A 17,256-nucleotide genomic window follows, 5' to 3' on the forward strand; every position below is an offset into this window, starting at 1 on the left:
GATAAGAAGCTTTTGGTGACGAGACCGTTGCGTGTCATCGTGCACCCCAGAGCTGCGCTAATTCCGGGACCACCGGAAGGGACAGCTGTAACTGAGGATTAATTTCACCGAACACTACTGACCAGTAAGAGGATATAACCCGGAAATCCTAGAACATATGGAGAAAAGTCCCCACCTGTGTTTTACATCTAGGGCAGTTGGGGTTCCGGTCTGCGAAAATGCGATGCAATCTCTGAGGTGTGGAATAGATCCCTTGGAGGAATTTTACCTGCATGAGCTTATCCCTGGAAGAGATGACCAATCTAGGACCTTGATCCAGACGTACCTCCTACCACCTATCCATCTTAGGGGAGTCAGTGCCCAGAAGTACAGCGTATAAAGGCGAGAGGATTGTCTAATTTACAGGGAGATAGCAGTTCAATAGGGTCTGCCTGGAGGAGAGGCACCCAGGGAAATTGTGTCCTAGTGGCATGTTGCAACTGCAGGTATGTAGACCACATCCACTAGGGTAACTTAAATTTAAGAAAAATCAGAAATTGACAGTAAAGCACCTTGAGGCATAACATCACCCAAAGTGATGATGCCAAATCTGCCCCACACTTGAGGGTCTAGCAAAACTGTGGCAGACTGGGGTTTCCCCACAGGGGATGGGCTGGAGACCACTGGTTAGGGTGTAGAAACCTTGGTCACTATAACACCAAGGTAACGGAATTCATCTACCCAGCGTAGAGGGGAGGGGGCAACAGATTTGGCAGTATTATCATCAATGGGGAACAGAACCGATTTGGACCAGTTTATTTTTATGCCTGAGAAGTTACCAAGATTATCAAAAGTCCACAGAGCAGCCAACAGCGGGGGTCCAGCATCATTTATATATAAAGCAATGCATCATCCGCATATAGGGACAGCCTCTCTTCCAGCCGAAGGCCCAGGACATCCGGAGCTTCCCCGATCAAAATGGCCAGGGGCTCCAGAGCAAACAAACTGGGGGAGACCCTGTTGCGTACCTCGGAAAAGACGAAAGGGGTCAGAGAGCCAGCTATTCGTGCGGACCCTCACCCTAGGGGCATAATAAAGCAATTGGATCCTCTGGATAAACTTCAGGGGCCAAACCCAAAGTGATGGAGAACCTCCAAGAGATTACCATTTTAGGGAATTGAAAGCCTTTTTGGCATCCAAGGAAGCAATAACTCTAGAGCCTTGATCATGAGGGATAGTTAGATTCAAGTAGAGGCGTCTAATACTTATGTCAGTTCACTCACCGGCATGAATCCAGACATCAACCAGGTCCTCAATTACATGGGACAGGCGGTTGGCCAAGAGCTTGGCAAAAATCTTGGCATCAACATTCAGGAGAGAGATCGGTCTGTAAGGTGCACAATCCTGAGGGTCCTTGCCGGGTTTAGGAACCAGCACAATAATTGACTCATTCATAGAGTCGGGCAATGATTCCAGGGTCTCGTAATGCAAAATGAGATGAGAGGTCAATTTAGGAGCAAGCATCTCCATGAAATTTCTATAGAACTCGAATGGCAGTCCAGCCGCCCCAGGGGCCTTCCCACCCTGAAAAAATCGCCCACTGCCAGTTGAATCTCCTCCAAGGTGATGTCCATATCCAGCCTTTCCTTATCTGCTAGAGCTAGTTGTGGAAAAGAGATAGGATAGGTCAGAATGTGAGAAATCAGCCCGGGAGGAGTATAGGTCCCGAAAGAACTCAAGGAATAAGATTAATGCAGTCGGGTCCTGTCAGGGTTTGGCCATTTGCATCTTTAACACAACCGATGGGTGTGGATGGGATGTTACCCTTAGCCAATAATGCCATTCTTCCCCCCCAAATTCAAAAACCTTTTGGGCCAAATATAATAAGGCTTTGTCAGTCTGGGCAACTCTACTGGTAGATAACGCCCATAAGGCCTGCTGCCATAACCTATATAGTGAGCACTATCTTGGGTAGAAACATATTCAGGCTTCAGCCTGGTCGCCCTCTCCTCCAGTTTCTCTAGGGAATGAACAGCCTCCTGAATACGTGAGATTTTGGAAAGATATTCCCCCCTATCCCAGGATTTAAAAGGAGTCCCACAGGACAGTTGGAGAGGCAGTGTCCTGGCTATTTGTCCAGTAGTTACAAATAGAAGCAGTTAGCGGTTCCTGTAGGCATTTATCCTTCACCCAAAATCTGGATAGTCTCCAAAGTTGGGTTTCGGGGGGTAATATCCCTGGGAAGCACAGATATGCCCTGTACATGCCACAGGGCAGCCTTTAGATGCAAAAAACAGGTCTATTCTAGATTCTTATACGTGGCAGAGTGGCAAGTGAATTTCCTCAAATTCGCATGTGTCTCCATACATCTGTGAGAGGAAAAGGTATCAGCCCACTGCCGAAGGTCAGGAGAGTCACGAGCCGAAGTATGCAATCTATCCATAGTAGAGGAAGGGACCATATTGAAATTACCCATAAGATAGACCGCATCAGTATCAAACTATCAAAAGTTGCATAATAAGCTGTAGAACCTGAACTGAGGCTGAGGGTGGAACAGAGATCCCGACAGTCATTTTATAATATATATATTTTACACACACAGAATCATATCTATCACTCGGGTCAGTTTTGACTTCAAAAAGTGTAAAACGGCAGCGTTTTTCTAACCAGGATGCTGACCCCGCGAGCATAGGTGGAGTACGTGGCATGGTAGTGGAGGCACACCCATGATTTTATTAATGCATATAGTTTTTGATCCCTGGAGATGTGTCTCCTGGAAGATACAAATATGTGGGTTATGCTTTTGGAGGAAACGGAATATTAACAACCATTTAACAGCGGAGTTCAGACTTCGGACATTCAAGGAAATCACCGTGAATTGAGACATCGGGAGCGTGGAAAGGTAAAAATGAGGTGAAACACCAGCTCACAGGGGCAGCAGCCCAGTTTCTGAATTATACATTTGCCTCTTATAGCACACATTGCACAGCATTATATACCCAAAGCATAGAGGCATTCTAATGTCAATACATGTACATAAGAACAAAATTAAGCACCTTTATATAAAAACAAAAAAACATACCCCAACCCTCCCCCTACCCGCATCCCCGTCCCCAACCAGGGAATGCTTGTACCTTTAAACATATTACACCCAATGATAGGAGGTGTGGACCAGTGGGTGTAGTCTCACAGTGGAGTTAGTCTGTGAACTTGGAGGAAATGGAAACTATACACTAAACACTATAGAAGGATTGTACCAATAATAGAATAAAATGAAGGGCTTCGCCTGCATTTATAAGGAGAAAAGAGCAAAACAAAATAGAAAAAATAAATAAACCATTGATGGGAAAGTTTTCATCCAGGATAACAAGATACCTTCTGAGGAAACAGGAAGTATGGACATGCAGCCAGAACAAGTGTCCCAAAAGTAAACAAAGTAACCCTGCAGTTCCTCTAACAGTCTACTAGAGTCTGCCAGCAGCCATAGCAAAAGATGCAGCAGAGCTCATCAAGCTGCAATCATAGGATTTGAAGGTAGTGAGGATTCCCCATCCCTTGTTCCATTGTAAAAGGATATAGCAGCACATCTTTCCTTATAGGAAGTTGCCAAAAGGTAACAGGTGGCAACACATCATATGGAACACAGCATTAAACTCCACAGTGCTGGGATAGATAAGAGGTTAACCAGAAAAACACCTGGGTTTACCAGGGGCACAGTTCTTCAGTGTGTTACATGAGAGAAAAATTGTAGGCACAACAGGTGCAACAAAACTTGGCAGTGTACATAGGCAACCCCGCACGGGAGTCAGCAGGACGGGACCATCAGCCGCCCAAAAGGGGACTAAAAGCCTGCAGTCACCGGCAGGGCATTGAGGGGAAAAAGAGAAGCAAAGCTCACTTCTCAGAGGTGCGGAGGTAGCGATTCCAGTCAGGAGGATGTATTTCGGGGTGATGTAAAAAAATGTGGTAGGTGTCGCCATCTTGGACCCGCAGCCGGCCGGAAAGAGGACACTGTAGCGAATGCCCCAAGTACGCATTGCAGCTTTAACCTGGTCAAAGGATCGTCTCAGCTTCTGTGTCTCCACCAAATAATCCAGGAAAGTTAGAAGTTTAGTGTTCTGGTAATTGAGGTCCTTCTGTACCCTGGCAGCTCGGAGCACCTCATCTCAGTCCCTAAAGTTGAGAAATTTCAGGATCAAGGTGCGGGGTGGTGTCCCCAGGGGCCCTGGTTTGGGTGGGATGCGGTGGGCTCTCCCCACAGCATAGAATGGCGAGAATGGGGCTGCAGGGAGAAGGGCACGCAACAGCTTCTCCACAAACTCCGTCGGGTGAGGACCCTCCACCCCCTCTGCAAAGCCCACGATGTGGAGGTTATTCTTCCGGTTGAGATTTTCTGCGTCCTCAGCCTTGTATTCCAGGGCATGGATCTTAGTTTGCAGGGTACGGAGATCAGTGGAATGGTCTTCAACAGTGTGCTCCACATGCCCCAGCCATTGCTCTTCAGAGGACAGCTGGGATCTTACTTTGTCCTGTCTGAACAATCCCACAGCTGCACTGCATCTACCTTGAAGGTTAGAGTAGTGATAGAAGCCTGACAGGTGGCTATAGCCACCAGGACTTCAGCCAGGCCTGGCTGGGTAGGAGAGGCTTGGGCCCCCTGCTCGGTCTGGGACACCATGTTGGCAGATGAGCATGCACGTGCCCCCACAGATTGGGAATGATTCCTCCGGAATAGGGGGAAATTGAGCCTTTTACCCTGTCCTTTTGTTGCCCCAGAGGATCAGCAACGCATTGGGGGTGGAAGCCATCTGTCAGCAGGCGATAGTGGGGCCGGATGGCAGGAGATTAGCACTGTTCAGCAGCAGAGCTCCAGCACAGACATCCACTCATTCATGGCAGGTTTCCCAACAGGTTAAAGCTTGTAGAATATTTTAGGGGTTGAGTTTACATTTACAGTAAAACCTCGGATTGCAAGTAACGTGGTTTACAAGGGTTTCACAATAAGAGACTTTTTTTTTTTTCATTCTGACTCGATTTGCAAATATTGTCCCACTAGACGAGCAGGATTCAAGCCTCTGGGGTGTGCAGTAGTGCACGTGGCCACTACCAGTGTCTCCGACACTCCCCCCACCTTTGGCCACATGCGTTTCTACATACACTAGCATTGACGCTGGAACGAATTAGCTGAGTTTCCATTCGTTCCAATGGGAAAACTTACTTTGAGATACAAGTGCTTTGGATTATAAGCATGCTTCTGGAACGAATTATTCTACTGTACTTTAAAGATGGAGTTTTTCTTTAGCAGCAGAGGTACAAAATGTTAACAGAACAAATGCACAGTCACTGTGCATCTTAATGTGACAGAATATAGACCAGGTCTATCACACACATAGTAACATGCTGATCCAGATGTAAAAAAAAAAAAAAAGGGGGATCTTGTTATATAGCCCATATCATATAAAAGCAAAGACATGTCTAACTTCTAAAGAATATTTGTTCAAAATTAGCCTTACAATGTGTTAAGTATGCTGTATTTGCTTACCTGAAATTATATCCAGGAGAGACATTGTGGTCTAGTTCTCTGTTGTCCAAGCGTCTAAATGAATACTTTGGAACACAGTATGTATGCTTCTTGTCCAGATCACAATTCCAGCTAATCTGGATTCCCATGACTCCACCCTAGCACGACAAACATCCAATTTTACAAGACTGTGCCAAGCAAATAAAATGAATGTACACTAATATGCAAACGTTTTAGGCAGCTGTGGGAAAAAAAATAAAACTAAATTTTGGCTGTACTTCTCCTATGGATCACAGGAGTTCAGTTCGTTCTGCACTCCTGTGACCAGTTTTAAGCCTACAGTGTGTCGAAGCTTGCTGTCGGCTGACATCACAGAGCAAGTCCAGGTTCTGAAAAGATCCTGACCATATGGTGGGAATCCACCTAGAACCCTGGACCAGCAGCTGACTCAGCCTCTGAGCCAATGAAAGCCCAATCCAGCCCCCTCCACAGCTCACAGAGTGCGGTTGGGGGACAGAGCAGATAGTGGTGACTGACCTATGACCTGCTCTTTGATCACAGAATGCTGAGAACTGAGTGATCAGCAGTGTGAGTGTTCAGTTCTCAGTGCAGAGCCAGCGGGAGACAAATGCAGCATTGGATTCTGCATCCACAACGCAAGTATATATATTTTTTTTCTAAATTCTGAATTTCTCATTTAATATTTTGTGTTTACCAATTAACAAAATAGAAAGTAAAACAGACAAAGGAGAAATCTAAATCAAATCAACATTTGGTACAACCATCTTTCACCTTCAAAACCGTATCAATTCTAGGTACGCTTGTGCATGGTTTTTGAAGAAACTTGGCAGGTAGGTTATTCTAAATATCTTGGATAACTAACCCCAGACCTGTGGATGTAGGCTGCCTCATATCCTTTCTATTCACGTAATCCCAGACAGGCTTGATGTTGAGATCAGGGCTCAATGGTGGCCAAATCATAACTTCCAAGATTTCCTGTTCTTCTTAATGCTGAAGATAGTTCATAAAGGGGAACACCACCCAAAAGGTGAAGTTACGCTTTAAGACCTCCTCCCGTCATGTTTGGCATGTAATTTTTTGATTGGGGGGGGGGACCGAAGCAGGGTACCTAGTTTTGACAGGTACCCGCTCCCACTTCTGCTCGGATCAACTAGCCAATCCGAGTGGAAGTTCTCCTCTCCCCCTCCCGCAGTCTTTTGGGTCTACAGGTCCAGGAAGACTGAAGGTTTAGTCACAAAGTGCAGCTTGTGCATGTGCAGTGGGCAGCCAGCTGTGAAGCCGAAAGTCACATAGCTGGCTGCCCACAGTTAGGATGCCATCGCTGGAAACCTGAAGGCTAGTGAAGAACCAGCCCAGGTGAGGACGGCCCTGTATCTCTGGACAGGCAAGTCCTTTTATTAAACGTTGTTACAGGATTTGTAGCTGCTCACCTTTAAGAGAACAGAATGGACCTCCTTTTTAAAAGGACATTGACTACACATTGGAGGTCGTTGTCCTTCTGCAGAATAAATCTGGGGCCAACCACACACTTCCCTGATGGTGTGACATGATGGATATGTATCTGCCTGTATGCATCAGTATAAATACCTTGTGTCTTGTTATTGTTCCAAATCTTGCCAAGGTGTATGACCTGTGGTATGAAATGGTCTTCCACATCCTCACCTTATTAGTTTGGTTATTCCTCACCCAGTTTTAGGCCTTACAACTGTTTCTGTTCCAGTTGATGACCATTGCTTGGAATAATTGGTTAATCGTACACCTGACTATTCCTACAAAATCCCTGACTTTGAACAAGTGTACAAAGTGTGCAAGCGCAGCTGGTTTGAAGCCAAAGGGTAATCAAAATATTGATTTGATTTAGGCCCCTTTCACACTGACGTCCCGTTCAGGCCCGCCTGTCAGTTTTTCAGGCGGACCTGAACGGGTGCTCCATAGAGCTCTATGGAGCGTCGGATGTCAGCGGTGACATGTCCGCTGACATCCGACCCGCTCCGATCCGAAAAAGTGTAACGGAGGAAAAAGCTATTTTTCCATCCGTCTGCGGATCGGATGACGACGGGCACTGTGTTCCGTCGTCATCCGATCTCCCATAGGGGAGAGCGGCGCTGTGACAGGTCTGTCCCTGCGCAGTGTGCCGAGACGGACCTGTCATCTCCCTGCTCAGCGGGGATCGACGGAGTGATCCCCGCTGAGCAAACGGATATCCACGGGGCGGATCAGAACTGATCCGCCCCGTGTGAAAGGACCCTTAGACTTTTCTTCTGTTTGCTCACTTTGCATTTTGTAAATTGATAAATATAAACAAATGAAAATATATATTTTTTGAAAACATTCATTCTTACTTTACAGCATTTATTCACACTTGCCTAAACTTTTTGTACAGTACGTCTACAGCCAAAAATGTAACAATGGATAGTGCAGAGGTGTAACTAGAAATTACAGGGCCCCATAATAAATTTTTAATGGGCGTCCAAAAGGAAAAACACCATTGTACAATGCCCCAATTTCCATGGCAGGTGACAAAAGACTGAAAAGGATGTGGTGGTGATATTATTGTGTAGAACATACAGCCAAGCAACAGACCCAATGGAAAAAAAATGTAGGGTTCAGGAGTAACAAAACAGCCCAGCGCACATAGTGCAGGGGTCAAGATTGACTCATGTACAGCCTAGGGCATAGGGTGCAGAGGTCAGGAGTGTGCATCATACAGCCCAGTGGTAAGAGTGCAACACCACCAAGAGACTTCAAATTTCCCTATCCACTTTATTCACTTCATTACTCTCCACCCTCCAGAACCAAGAAATCCTAAGCTTCTCCTTTAAAATGGACATAGGCATAGAGAGCAGTCGCTTACACTTACAACCAGTAGCAACAGGTTGATCGTAGTATAGCAGGACTATATGCGATCAGTCAATCCCTCATTCTGCCATCCGACCCCTTTCTTTTGTGTTGCTGCTCCTATATGTGTTGTTCAGCTGTAGCACATGGGGTGATAAGGGAGAAAGTGACCCATGGGAGTATCTGCTGGGCTCCATTTTCCCCTGACCACTCCTCAACCAGTCTTCCCTACTACACGTTTGGTCTCTCCATAGGAAACTGACAGCGACACCTCATTTGACAGGAAAAGGCTTGGATAAAATAAGTTTCATATGACTATACTGGCTCCCATTATGCATAACAGACTTTAAACTCCTTACATTCTCACCATGGAACTTATAGTAGATGTGGGTGAGGCTTTAGCTTTTTTCATACCCAGCGATAGCTAGGACAGCCCCAAATCATAAATCTATGGGCTATCATTCCCCTAAACACACACCTGTATAGCCATTTCCTGGAAGTATTCTCCTGCTTCTTCCACCATATTACCCAGCCGGAATATAGGGCAAAACGGATCTTTCACACGATCGTAGCGGCAGCTTTTCAGGTAATCAGTGCTGATATTCGGTAAGATGTTTCGCCTGGGAATAAATAATACTGTAATATATGATAAATTGAAGACCCAATCAAATATCAAGTTTAAAAGGTTAAATCAAATAAAATAAATGGCTTGTAAAATAAAAAATGTACAAGCTAGGCTATGGAAGAGGAAGAACAAAAATGCCTTTTAAAGCTGCCATGCCTTGTAAAACCAGGATAGATTTGCTTTTGTTTGAGGCCACTCATTCCATCATGTTCTGCTTTTTTTAAATTAAGTTAGTTCTGCTTTTTCATTAGTGTATAAGATTTCCTATAAAAAAAAAAAGTTACCTTATACAAAAAAATAACCTGTTACACTTACCAGTAACGGTGTTTCTGGGAAGTCTTCCAGGACGGCATCCTGAGATGACTGGTCCCATCTGACAGGAAACAATCAGCAAAGAAGTTAAAACCCCCCACCCTTCCCTGTGCTCCTCAGTTGTGGAAAAAAGTATTGGCCCACACCAGTGCACAAGAGTGAAAAACACCTCAAATTTATATATCAGCTCAACTATACCAATAGAACGGGTAGGTAGTAGGCCTGCCGTCCTGGAAGACTTCTCAGAAACACTGTTACCGGTAAGTGAGTGTAACAGGTTATTTTCTCAAGTCGTCTTCCAGGATGGCACCCTGAAGTAGCTCAGGCCTACCTTAGGGAGGGACAACAGCCTGTAGAACTTTTCTACCAAACACCAGATCCTGAGGCAAAAGCAACTCCACCCTGTAGTGTCTCAGGAAGATGTGCTCTGGCTTGTTCACGTAGCTGCTCTGTATATCTGCTCTACCAACGCTCTGGCTCTTTCTGCCCAAGAGGTCGCCAGAGACTGAGTAAAATGTGCTTTGAGGTTGGGGGGAACCGTTCTACCAGATTGCTCATAGGCTATATTAATGGTCTGCCTGATCCATCTTGCCCAACTGCCTTGCTGACCATTTTTGGGTCTGAAAAAAAAACTAAAAAAAGGTGACTGGATTTTCTAAAGAAATCAACAGATGTCTGACATCTAAACAGTGAAGGGAACCCTCTCCCTCATGCTAAGGATTAGTACACAAAGAAGGGAGGACAATATCTTGAGTCCTGTGAAACCTTGAGGATACCTTCTGAAGGTACAGGGGACCCTGCCCAAGAACAACCCTGTCCTCAAATAGAAAAAAAGAGCTCTTATTGACAGAGCCTGGATGTCACCTAACCTCCTGGACGACGTGACGGCCAGTAGGAAGGCTGTATTGAAGGTGAGTAATTTAAGGGGGATATTAGCCAATGGCTCAAAACGGTGCCTTGGTTAGGGCTTCTACAACGAAAGTTAGGTTCCATGGCAGAAATTTGCTCATTAGCACCAGGGACATGCTTTCTCTTGCTGACAATACACGGGAATACAAGATGTCATCAAGCTGAGGACTCATCTTTCTGTAGGAGATCTGTTCTGTTCCTAGGAGGGATAATACTGCTGTCATGAGGCCCTCTTCTGTGCTGCTGAATCTACCAGGAATCCCAAACAGACCTTGGTCTGAGCGGGAATCAAAGATGGCTTTTCCTAACTGACTAACCAGCCCAGGGACTCCATGGTACTTACTACCTTCTCCAGGTCGGTAAGGAGATCTCGACTCTGGTTGTAAACCAAGATGTTGCCATGATAGGGGATTAGCGCTACCCCTTGGAGGTGGAGATATGCCACTACCTCTGCAAGGATCTTTGTAAACACCCTTAGACTAGATGCCAGACCGAAGGGAAGGGCACAAAACTGCCAATGCTGCACTCCATGCCCGGAGGGGAAAATTGCAAATATCAGAAGGGCCTGATGCTCTGAAAAAAAAAAAAATGGGGACATGAAAGTAGATGTCCTTTAGGTCTATAGTGTCCATAAACACATTCTTCAGGAAGTGCCTTCTGAGAGTATAAACACCATCCATACGGAATTTCTTGTACTGTAGGAACCTGTTAAGTTTTCTTATATTTATTATGAGGCGGTACTTTCCAGAGGGTTCTGGGACTACAAAAATGTGGGAATAAAATCCCTGTCTGCGTTGCTCCGCTGGAACTGGAACTATGACCCTCTGTTGCGCCAGCTGCCTGATGCTTTGTAAGAGACCCACCGTTTTTTTTCAATTCTTGGGAAGGTGGCTTAAGAGGAAACTCGGGGGAGGGGAGCTCCAACCTGTAGCCCTGTCTTATTATCTGTAAGATGTGGGGGCTCTGAGTATGACCTTCCCACTGGGAAAGCCTTCCCCCCCCCCACCCGGATATCACTTGAAGTCCTCATCTGTAGATTTTTGGCTGGGGAAGAGGAGACACTCCACCCCGTCGATCTAGACAGAGCCTGCTCCAACCCAGTGCTAAAAAGCACTGAACCTTCAAAAGGAGAGTCCACACAGCCGTGTCTTTGGTGCATTAGCTCCCTCCCAGGTTTTCACCCACAAGGCTCTCCTTGCAGAATTCAGCAGGGCCCCCCCGACTTTATAGTTGTCCATGCTGTTTCAACCGCTGCATACGCCAGGTAAGCTATTGCACTAACAATGACCTCTAGGGAGTCCAGGACCTGGTTGGATTTAGAGGTTCTCGCCACATGGTCCCTCAGTTTGATGAACCACATGTCAACATTCCTAGCCACACAGGCCGAAAGCCAAGGCAGGAGCCACTGCATTGGCTTCCCAGGCCCTGTGCAGGAGGGTTTTGGCCCGACAGTCCATCTGGTCCCCAATGTTAAAAGTCTAGGAGCAAGGGGAAGAGGGATGCCGCTCTAGGAAGAGTGTCTGGAAATGTAGCTCTCTTCAGAATAGGAACAGCAGGTGCAGGCTAAGCATAGGCAATTGGGCGATGAGAAAATTCTGGACAGCCACACTCAAAATCAATGCCTTTATTAAAAACAGGGTAATAATCAGGGGTCAAGTCCTGGGGTAGAAAGTGTGGGAACTCCCACCCAAGATCCACTCTCCCACCAAAAAAAAATAATAAAAATTATACGCTCATATGCATATATATTTCACAGAAAATACAGTGCAACATTTATTGTAAAGTGCCAGTTTACAAAAAGAAAATAAGTTAACTTGTCAAACTAACAGAATAATCACCACAATGGGTGATGATCTTTCCCTCGTTCGATTCCTCCCACTGACACCAATGATGGGGGACTATTCCTTCCAACAGAGAGCATGTATTCCCATCAGAGTGCCCCCCATCAGAAAGCCCCCCCCCCCCCCCCCATCAGAGTGTCCCCAGAGTTCCCCATCAAAATTGTGACTGAGCCATCACAAAGTAGAAAAACGTGTACCTGGATAAGCCCTTGAGGAAGGAGCACGCTGCAGGGGGGCAAAAGTCGGGCAGAGGAACTTGCTGATGAGGGCGGGGAGCACAGGTGATGTCATTGGTTGGTAGGACAATGGCAGGTCTAGCAGCCAATGACCGTATTGCAGCAGGAATATAGCGCTGCAGATTGGCAGGCGCGGTCCTATATAGTATAGCAGCGGCTGCTGGAGGAAGAGGACCGAGGGAGGGGAGGACGCCGTCCTTCACTATGCGGCGATGCTGGCCATCACCGCTTAGTGAAGGATCAGCTCCAGGGCTGGACTGGGACAAAAATGTGGCCCTGGACTTCATCCAGACCGGCCCAGGGCACAACACATCAGCGTACGGTACATAAGGGCACAGCACATCAGGGTACATCTGGGCACAAGGAACATCAGGGCACAAGGCATCAGGGCACAAGGCATCAGGGCACAAGGCACATAAGGGGGCACATCAGGGGATCTTACTAGCCAGCATGCAGAGTAGTGCAGGAAGCGTTTGTAATAAGTTCTCTCTTACGTCACGCAGCGGCACTCGCTCCCCGGCGGACCCTCCTCTCTTCTCGTCAATCCCAGATGATGTCACAAGCCAATGGGGATAGACGAGAAGAGATGAGGGGCCGCCAGGGAGTGAGCAGCGCTGCGCAACATGAGAGAAAACTTACTACAGACAGAAGCTTCCTGCGCTACTCTGCATGCATCTCGATCTATCTGTCAGGCGCTAGCTGTCGGCAGTTGACGGGTATATTGCCGCGGACCGCAGATTCGGCTGAAACCGGCCATCGGCCCACCGGGAATCTCCCGGTGTCCCGATGGCCAGTCCATCCCTGATCGGCTCGGGCGGCTCTAGTCCTGCAAAGGGAACGGCATTGCTGTTGTGAAAAAAGTGCAGGGATACCGTTCCCACAGGACTCGAGCCCTGGTAATAATCCAAAAAATACAAGCCACAGCAAACAGAAGACAGGAGTTGATGCGGTTCACACTTTCAAAAGTGCTTATTCATAGCCGTTATGAATAAGCACTTTTGAAAGTGTGAAACGCATCAGCTCCTGTATTCCCTTGTTTGCTGTGGCTTGTATTTTTTGGATTATTACCTCTTTTTAATAAAGGCATTGATTTCGAGTGCGGCTGTCCAGAATTTTCTCCTCGCCCAATGATCCCTAATGTTACCCGTATCTTCAAAAAGGAAAGGTCTGAGTGTTTAGAGACCTGGGCAAAGGAAGCATCTGACCTGGGATTTTTAAAGAATCTTTCCTCCTCCTCCTCCTCATCCCTGAAGGGGCACCTTCACTTCCAAGTTTTAAACTTTAACAGTTTTCTTTATGGTCCCTTCCATTCCCTTAGAATGATATCCTTAAAGGGGTTGTAAAGTTATTTTTTATTTTTTTTAAAAGAACAAACATGTTATAATTACCTCCACTGTGCAGCTCGTTTTGCACAGAGAGGCCCCGAACCTGGTCTTCTGGGGTCCCTTGGCAGCTGTCTCTGCTTCCTCCTGAAAGTACTTCTCACGTTCATGCGAGCTCCCTCACATGGTGAGAAGCACTTGCGGGTGTGCTCCAGCGATGCAGTCGGTGGCTATAGCCGCTCGCTGTATCACTCGGCCCTGCCTCACAGTGTGCCGTATCATTGGATGTGATTGACAGCAGCACGAGCCAATGGCTGTGCTGCTTTCAATCCATCCACTCCAGCCAATCAGTGGCCAGGCTGAGTGGCGAGGAGGACGTCGGGGCGAGCGTGGGACTTTCGAGGGGTCAGGGAAATAAAACAGGGGGACTGGGAGCGCCGTCACTGTCAGATGTTTTTTCACCTTAATGCATAGAATGCATTAAGGTGAAAAAATATTTACCTTTACAACCCTTTTAAGGGCCTGGTGAATCAGAATAACTTTGGACTGGGGATTAACTAGGCCTCAATACATTATGTCCTGGACAGACACCTGTGCAGTGGGTTCTTGAATATCCTCAGAAGCATATACTGCCCTAAGGAGGCCACTTCATATTGTTGGCGGAAAATATAAATCTGCCGGATCTAGAGTCCTCCTCTTCCTCCCCCTGACTGTCCTCTAAGCCCTCGTCAGAAGAACTGTGATCAGGAGCTTTAGCCTCCTCTTCTTCCTCAGAGTCCTGAGATCTCAGGGGTTCAGGGCACCCAAGACTACCACCCACCTTGAGAGTGGAAGGGCCCTCCTGGGAGGAAGAACCCTCGCTATTAGTGTGAGGTTCTGGCTCCCTGGACTTGAGGGTTGCTTGGAAGGCTTTTATGATTGACAGCATCTCCATCTATACGAAGAGAAAGTCCTTTATGACCTGGGACGTTTCTTTCATTGCTATCTTGTGGATTCATTTGTAGCAAAAGGGCTTAGAATGGTCCTGGGGTAATTTGTCATTTGGCGACCACCTGGGCTGTGACGTTCTCTCCTAAAAGAGTGACTAGTCAGGGGCGTGGCCTGACCTTGCATGGAGTAGGATGCGTGTCTCTGGAGCTCCGCCGAGGAATCCTGTCTCCCACGCTGATCCTGTGACACCACAGCACCGATACTTACCTGAACACGTCTGGCAGGCGTCCCTCCATTCCGGCGCATATGTCTCCCTCGAAATCCCAACGATCGGCGGCGGCGCGGTTGTCACAATACCGCCGACATGTGAGTGAGGAGGGGGAGGAAAATGGCGGCGCGGAGGAGCCGGGAGGGCCGCGTGTGGCGGGAGACACGGACAGGCTTCTTGAAGCCATTACATTATGCCGCACGTCCCTTACATCCCAAATTGAGGAAGTGCAAATGGACATATCTTTATTGAGGCAGGACTTTCAGAAACTGCGTGACCGGGTAAGGGACACTGAGACCCGTATTAGCAATGTGGAAGACGCTCTCCCACCACTGCAAAATGATGCTGACCACATGCAGAAGCAAGTAGACCTCCTGATTGCTAAACAGGACGAAATGGAAAATCGCATACGCAGATGTAACATCCGATTGATTGGTCTTCCGGAGGGGGCTGAAGGTAAGGACCCCACAACTTTTCTGGAACAATTGCTGATAAGTACCTATGGCCGAGAGTCTTTTTCCCCCATGCTGGCGGTTGAACGCGCGCATCGTATGCCTGCCAGGCCTCCACCTCAGGGTGCACCTCCACGCACCTTTATTGCAAAACTCCTGAACTATAAGGACAGAGATGCTGCCCTCCGCATGGCCCGGGAAAAGGGTAATATCCCTGTGGGTAATACTAAAGTTGCAATCTTTCCTGATTTTTCCGCGGACGTCCAGAAACGCCGACAGAGTTTCATGGAGGCCAAAAGATTACTACGTGCACAGCAAGTGAAATACTCTATGCTATTCCCAGCACGCCTTAGGGTGGAGGCAGGAGACCGGGTGCTCTTCTTTGAACAACCCAGAGAGGTCATAGCATGGCTGGAACGCAGAGTGCCTCAAGATGGAGCTGCCTGAGCCCTTTGGGACGTGTGAGCTAACAAATTTTTTTTGTTTTTCCCCTGGTGTCCTGGAACTGTGGCAGGTTGCCTGATCTCTCTTTGCTGCTCTATTATCACTAGGGTGCTTGCATCTGAGGCGTATGTTACCTTTATGCCCTTTCTACTTTGAGATCTGCTGAACTTTCCGATTCTGGGACATTTGCGCCTGCTGATGGTGTCAACGTTCATGGATCAACTTTTTCCCTTTTTTCTGAGTGTCCCTGTTGAGGGACACTCTTCTGCAATACATACCTGTTTGTTTTGTTTCAACAATTTTGGTTTTCCTTTTTTTCCTTTCTTCTTTTTTCTCCCGGAGCAAGGGGAGACATGTTAGACCTACGGTCTAATTGCACGGTGCAGCGGAAAACTGCTCCATTGTCTGCTGGGTCTTCTTCTTGTTATGAGGGAGCTGGTCACTGGGACTGGACAGCAACTGACACTTTTGCCTATTTACCCGGGTCACCACTGTGTGCTGTTATACAGGGGGCTCTGCTTTGCCTTGCCCTCTGGTACCGGTGGCCGCGACCCTCTTTCAGACTTATTGTCCTAAATTTTCTTATTGATTTAATGAAACTGGTTTTCCCAGCCAGACATGTTTGGTTTTTCAGGGAATATGCCCGCACAAGTTGGGGTTGGTGCAGGGTAGGGTGGGGGGAGGGGGGGTGGTTTGGTTAGGGTTTCCATGCAGAAGATTACTATAAATAAGTTGAAGCATGTATCTGGACTAAGTGTTGATTTTACTGAATGTTTTTTACCACTACTGCCTATGCAGCCCCTGTTTGGGCTTGATCAAGCACAACTGTATTGGGGTGCGTTTATAGGAGGGTGGAAGTGATGGTGCTAGTTGAGACGCATGTGGAGGGTGGACTGCAAATGGCCCTTAAACGCCCTTGGATTGGGTGGGCATTTCATTCCACCTACACGTCTCATTCGAGGGGGGTTTCGGTACTTGTAGCTAAGTCTGTCCAATTTGAACTTTGCGAAATTCTTACTGACCCACAGGGCAGGTTTGTTTTTCTACATGCTAAATTGTATGGGGAACCCTACCTTATTATGGCCTTTTATATCCCCCCTCCATTTACCATGACGTTGGTTATCGAGGGACTGTCTTTTATGTCCAGACATCCGGCAGTTCCTGTTATCTGGCTGGGGGATTTCAACACTACGCTTAACCCTTCCCTGGATAGGCTCAAACCCCCCGAGTTGATGATGGGGCAAGCTGGGACCACCAGGTTGTCCAGGCTTATAACCACCATTCACCTTGTGGACACTTGGAGACACAAATTCCCTCAAAAGAAGGAGTATTCATGCTTCTCACCCACACATGGTTCTCTCTCCCGTATTGACTTTATACTAATATCTAAACAACTCACTCCCAGACTCAGGGAAGTATTGTTCTGCCCCAGACTATTTTCGGACCACAGCCCCTACTCTGTAGTGCTTGACGTACCCCTGGGTAGGCCTCTGCGGGCGTGGCGGCTAAATCCGTTTTGGCTGACATTATTACCCGAAGATGACACAATTGAGGCGGA

The 17,256-nt window shown here is 47.2% G+C and overlaps 1 protein-coding gene across 2 annotated transcripts in view; it reads right to left on the bottom strand.

The window, feature by feature from the left end:
• Window positions 1–17,256, bottom strand: part of P2RX4 (purinergic receptor P2X 4) — a 105,994-nt gene that overhangs the window by 59,557 nt on the left and 29,181 nt on the right. For both annotated transcript variants that reach the window (XM_077461987.1, XM_077461988.1), the window contains exons 7-8: window positions 8,838–8,979; window positions 5,522–5,658 (exon numbers count right to left, since the gene is read on the bottom strand). In XM_077461987.1, coding sequence (XP_077318113.1) covers window positions 5,522–5,658; window positions 8,838–8,979 — 279 coding nt within the window. The remainder of the gene's footprint in view (window positions 1–5,521; window positions 5,659–8,837; window positions 8,980–17,256) is intronic.

This window comes from Lithobates pipiens, unplaced genomic scaffold (genome assembly GCF_037356315.1).
Source record: "Lithobates pipiens isolate NorthernLeopardFrog02 unplaced genomic scaffold, aLitPip1_a1.2 Scaffold_3, whole genome shotgun sequence".
In the NCBI taxonomy this organism is placed as follows: domain Eukaryota; kingdom Metazoa; phylum Chordata; class Amphibia; order Anura; family Ranidae; genus Lithobates; species Lithobates pipiens.